The sequence below is a fragment of the Ustilago hordei genome, assembly GCF_900519145.1.
Source record: "Ustilago hordei strain Uho2 genome assembly, contig: UHO2_contig_05, whole genome shotgun sequence".
Taxonomy (NCBI): Eukaryota; Fungi; Basidiomycota; class Ustilaginomycetes; order Ustilaginales; family Ustilaginaceae; genus Ustilago; species Ustilago hordei.
In genome coordinates this window covers 551,919-557,790 of record NW_024545279.1, presented here as the reverse complement: position 1 = coordinate 557,790, position 5,872 = coordinate 551,919, and the positions used below count along the sequence as shown (strand labels likewise).

The 5,872-nt window shown below is 50.8% G+C and overlaps 2 protein-coding genes across 2 annotated transcripts; one reads left to right on the top strand and one right to left on the bottom strand.

Annotated features, from left to right (window-relative positions):
• Nucleotides 1-221: 221 nt before the first annotated feature.
• Nucleotides 222-464, bottom strand: UHO2_03174 (uncharacterized protein; the record flags this gene model as incomplete). The annotated part of the gene is made up of 1 exon (XM_041558089.1): nucleotides 222-464. The coding sequence occupies one exon, from the start codon at nucleotides 462-464 to the stop codon at nucleotides 222-224; it is 243 nt and encodes an 80-aa protein (XP_041414023.1).
• Nucleotides 465-713: 249 nt separating this feature from the next.
• UHO2_03173 (uncharacterized protein) lies at nucleotides 714-5,872 on the top strand (the record flags this gene model as incomplete). The annotated part of the gene is made up of 3 exons (XM_041558088.1): nucleotides 714-1,630; nucleotides 1,913-2,121; nucleotides 2,220-5,872. The coding sequence occupies 3 exons, from the start codon at nucleotides 714-716 to the stop codon at nucleotides 5,870-5,872; spliced, it is 4,779 nt and encodes a 1,592-aa protein (XP_041414022.1).

The following is a 5,872-nucleotide window of genomic DNA, read 5'->3' as shown; positions in this document are numbered from 1 at the left end:
TGAAGAAGGTACTCTCTGGAGAGAGAGCAGGAGCAGCATCGCTGGCGATGCTGAGAAGAGGTATATAACCATGCTTTCTCATCAATAGGTCGAGTGGATCCTCATCCACTCTACTCACCATAACTAGTTATCACTTCAGCATAAGTATACATTAGTTTCAGTCAGCATAGCAGCAATCTATCAAGGTTGCTCCTCATCGTAGTGTGTGTGTTGTATCACCACTACCTGACGTCCGTAGGCGCCCATAGCAGGTTAGCGGTCCGGATATAGATAGAACCGAAGGCAGTAGTCCACTGCGGTCCGGGGATCACTTCAAGCATCAAGTCAACACACTGGACACTCGTGTTGACGCCACCAACCTTATCACCAACACCATCAACCTCATTATCATCGACATCACCAATCTCATCACCAACACCATCAACCTCATCATCATCAACACTCACACCAGACCTTGGTGTCATCATAACATTGATATTGATCGTGCCGAGCTACCCCTGAACGGAGTGTCCACAGAGGTCAGCCGAAACCTACGATAGTATATACAACGAACGCCACCTGCTGTCACTGCACAACTTGATAGTCACCGATACCGAGACAATAGCTGTCACACAGTTTAATAGTCACCGAGTATCTCGACAGACCGACCTGGGTTTCAGGCGCAAGACCCCTGACATTAGAGTGGATCGTTCAAGCAGCTCCTCACGATCACCATGACGGACCCAGACCTCAACAATAAGCTCGATAGACTACTCACTCTATTGGAAGCACAGCTAGAGCTTACCAGACAGGGTCATCGAGAGGAACGATTACAACGAGCTCAACTGAGCAGGGAGGAGACAATGGACCTCTCTCACTCAGAAGACCAAGCAGGAGGAGGAGATGAGTCTATGATAGGAGACCCACATACTCCTACTCCAGCTCCACGACCAAGACGATCAGTCTCATTCAACCTGGATGAGCAGGAGGACATCAACTACGAGAAGTATGCTTCACCTACTGGGCCAAGATATGTCAAGACTAAGCTGGACCCCTACAGCAGGACTAGGACGGATCCTTACCCCCTGGACCACGAGGAGGATACCAGCATCATGGCAGAGCTTAACCGGTCAAAGCCCATTGCCACCCCCTTTCCAAAGTTCAATCCCCGAGACATGGAGATCTTCATTCTAGAAGCCGAAGCATGGTTTAAGTTCAACCAGGTGTATGAGCAGTCTAGGATGATCAACCACATGGGTGCTCAACTGGAAGGGACAGCAAGAGAGTGGTGGACCTCCAAGCTCCGCATTGATAGAGCTAGAGAAGGAAGGTTGTTCAATGATTGGCACTACTTCACAGAGCGACTGTCAGAGCAGTTCAACCCATGCAATGCTAGGATGGAGGCATACAACAAGCTGTTGGCTCTCAGACTCACAAGTGATGCTCCTGGTGCCGCCACACGTCATGTAGAGCGGTTCAGAGACTTGGAGGGACAGGTCAACCTAGATGACAACGAGCTAGTGATTGATCTCTTCAGAGGAAGTCTCACTCGCAGCATACAGGAGAAGTTTGAGAGGAATCCACCTGGGAAGAGATGGGAGTGGTATCAAGAGGTTGAGGAGATCGATCGACAGAGGATGCTACTACAGCAGTCCTCGGCTAGACACTCACTCCCAAATGCCATGTCACCTCCACTAAGAACTGGGTCTCGGCCAAATCAAAGTTCGATCCCCATCCGACAACCCACTCAACCTTATCCAGCTCGATCACCATCACAAGCAACTACACAAGCAACTATACAAAACCTAAACCGACCCCTTCCTCATCATCCCACCCAACCCTCGAAGCAAGGAAGCCCTGCCCCATCAGGTATCAACACCTGTCATGTATGCAAGGGTATCGGCCATTGGGCCAGAGACTGCCCCAGCAGGAGGGTAAACCCTCTTAGCTCTCGACCCATGGGACCAAAGGTTATGGTCACCACAGCAGACCCCTTCGAGGAGGCCACCGACTCAGGAGATGGCCACACAGGCAGCACTGAGACGGGTGACCCCGAGGCCATGGACCTCAGCTCATACCAGCAACCCATGGACCCCGATCACGAGGAGGAGCACGATGATGATGACGACGAGGGAAACGTCAGTGGGGTGATGCACTGATGGCATGCATTGCTCTACAAACCTCCTCGCCATCACTCTGTATATATCAAGATTGTCAAGTATGTTTCTCTACCAGTGGAGGCAAAGCAGTACTGGAGCTCTCTGGAATGGTTCAAGACCATCCTGCTCGGATACTAGCTGATACCGGTGCTGGTTTGTCCATAGTCTCAGATTCTTTCATTAGTAAGTACCAAATACCCACAAAACCCATAAAAACAAGATCGATCCATGGTGTCACCGGGCACCAACTCTCCATCAATAGTTCTGCGAGCATGCAGGTATCTATTGGTACACACAATCTGGGTGTGGTCGAAGCTTCAGTGGCCGACACTGCGGACTATGACCTCATCCTGGGGTTCACTGAGCTACGGAGGCTCAAACCCACCATACAATGGGATACGGGCCAGCTGGAGTTCAAGACTCAGGAGCAGGACCGACCCCCTAGGAGACCCCCTGAAGCAGCAAGAGCAGGGGACCTAACCATGAGGAGACCAACCCTTCATGGTAACGAGTTTGTCTCAGCAGAGCGCATACTACGAGCAGCTCTGGAAGATGGACCCATAGGGTTCATGCTGTTAGAGGAGCCACCATCATCACTCCCAGCCTTTGGTTTTGTACCTACAGGCGCAGACAAAGGAGTCGAGATGGAGGTGGAGGTAGATAAGGTGGTGACGGCTGCAGACATACCAAAGCCATACCAACACCTGCGAGATGTGTTTGATGAGGTGGAAGCAGACAAGCTGCCCCATCATACCGAGCATGATCTCCACCTCGAGTTGATAGAAGGAGGGAAGCCACCTCAAGGGCCCCTATACCTTAAGGGACCCAAGGAGATGTCCGAGTTGAGGAGGTACTTGGATGAGAACCTCAAGAAGGGGTTCATAAGACCATCGAAGAGCCCGGCACGATCACCGGTGCTCTTCGTACCAAAGAAGGATGGAGGTCTCAGACTCTGTGTGGACTACAGAGGTCTCAACGAGATCACTGTCAAGAACAGGGCACCATTGCCCCTCATCGAGGAGCAGCTGTTCTTACTCAGGAAGGCAAGGATCTATACCAAGCTAGACCTTAGAGCAGCATACAACCTCATCCGGATTGCTAAAGGAGATGAATGGAAGACAGCTTTTGGCACTCAGTTGGGACTCTATGAGTACCTAGTGATGCCCTTTGGCCTAGCCAATGCTCCGGCTCACTTCCAGTCATTCATCAATGACATCTTCCGAGACATCATTGGGATATATGTGGTAGTATACCTAGATGACTTCCTGATCTTCAGTGACACTGAAGAAGCACATGTGAAGCATGTCACTGAGGTCCTCACTCGCTTAAGGAGCAACAGGCTCTTTGCTAAGCTGTCAAAGTGTGAGTTCCACACCAAGACAGTTGAGTTCCTGGGGTACATCATCAAGCCAACGGGCATAGAGATGGACCCAGAAAAGGTGTGCACTGTCAAGGAGTGGCCAATGCCGGAGTCAATCCATGACATCCAGAGGTTCCTGGGTTTTGCCAACTTCTATCGAAGGTTCATAGCCCACTTTGCTCGCATAGCCAAGCCCTTGACAGCACTGGTAAAGCCTATAGAACGGTTCAAGAAGTTCGAGCTACCAGAGGAGGCCCAACAGGCCTTCCACAAGCTCATCCAGGCCTTCACATCAGCAGGAGTGCTTCAGCACTTCGACTACCACCTTCCAACAAGGTTGGAGACTGATGCAAGTGACTTTGCTATAGCAGGAGTACTCAAGCAGGAGCATGAAGGACGATGGCATCCAGTGGCCTTCTACTCTAGGAAGATGTCTTCTGCCGAGAAGAACTATGAGATCCATGATAAGGAGCTCCTAGCTGTGGTCGCCTGCCTCACTCAGTGGCGACACATGCTAGCTGGACTACCGAACCAACTGGTCATCCTCACTGACCATGAAGCCCTCAAGTACTTCAAGTCACAGAGACGCATCACAGGTCGACAAGCTCGATGGGCAATACTACTAGCAGACTTCGACTTCATATTGCAGTATCGACCAGGAGACAAAGGTGGTGAACCCGATGCTCTCACCAGAAGGACAGACATGCAACCAGCCGGTGAAGAGCAGGATCACAATGTGAGGCAACTACTGCCTCCTCGAGTGTTCAAGGAGACAGCAGACCATGACTCGCTCCTAGTGGCCCCCATGATCTCGATGGAGTCCATAGCATCAAAAGGTCTCAAAGACCTGGTCAAGATCTTCCAGCCTTTAGACCAAGAGCTACAGGAGATACATAGGAAGAAGCCTTTCGAACTCAAGGATGACCTATGGTACAGTGGAGGGAGGTTGGTTATCCCCAAGGTGATCATGCCAGGGAGGACCAACAACCGACACTCAAGGAGTGCCAAAGAGGTAGATGGACAGTCTCTCTCTGTAGAGCATCTGCGATTCATGGTGATGACCCAATGCCATGATGGTATCACTGCTGGACACGTAGGAAGAGATGCTACCATCAAGGCAGCTCAACGACATTACTGGTGGCCAAACATGACAGCTTGGATTGCAGACTATGTAGCAAGTTGTCCTGTATGTGCTAGGTACAAAGCTCCTCGTCATCGTCCATATGGTTTGCTACAGCCACTAGCAACCCCAGACAGGCCCTGGGGCTCCATATCCCTCGACTTCATTGAAGGACTACCACCATCAAAGAAGTATGACTCCAAGACCTATGACTCTATCCTAGTCATCGTCGACAGGTTAACCAAGTTTGCCATACTAGCTCCAACCCATAAGACAGTCACAGCCAAACAGACTGCAGTATTGCTATATGGACACATGGTTAGACTCTTCGGATATCCAGATCACATGGTCTCGGACCGAGGCAGGCAGTTCATATCAGGAGCATGGAAGGCATTTGCAGAGCAAATGGGTGTGAAGCACTCACTTAGCACGGCCTACCATCCTCAAACTGATGGTCAGACAGAGAGAGTCAATCAGGTCATAGAGCAATATCTCAGGATGTACTGCAACTATGAGCAGAATGACTGGGCCAACCTGCTGGACACTGCGGCCTTTGTATACAACAACACGGTCCACAACAGCATTGGTGTCTCACCATTCTTTGCATGCTATGGATGGAACCCCAAAGCTCATCCTGACATCCCTCAACGACTAGGAGTCAATGATCCAGGTCGCTTCGAGTACCTCATGGATGGAAAGGAGCGTTGCAAGTACCTCCAGGAGCAGATCAGAGAGGCACAACGTAGATCAGTAAACCAGTATAACAGGAAGCACAAGGACATCGAGTTTAAGGTGGGTGATATGGTCTATATCAACCGACGAAACTGGAAGACAAGGAGACCCACACCCAAGTTAGACACCCGGTTTGCAGGACCCTACCCAGTTCAGGAACGGGTAGGACGCCGAGCTTATCGAATCACATTGCCAGCAAACCTTAGGGTGCATGATGTGTTCCATGTCTCCATGCTCGAGCCAGCAAGAACAAGTTCTCTTCCTCAACGTGCTGAACAGCCCACCATACCATCACTTCCAGATGAGGACCTCGACTTCGAAGTCGAAGCACTCATCGACAAGCGTTCACACAATGGGACTACGGAGTACAAGGTGTTGTGGAGAGGGTACTCAGAGGAAGCTGCTTCATGGGAACCAGTAGAGAACCTCAACTGTCCCGACCTCATCCAGGAGTATGAGGTGTCGGAGGGGGGACGAGTGAGTAGACAGAGTGGAGAGAGGAGGAGAGAACAGGAGGAGTAG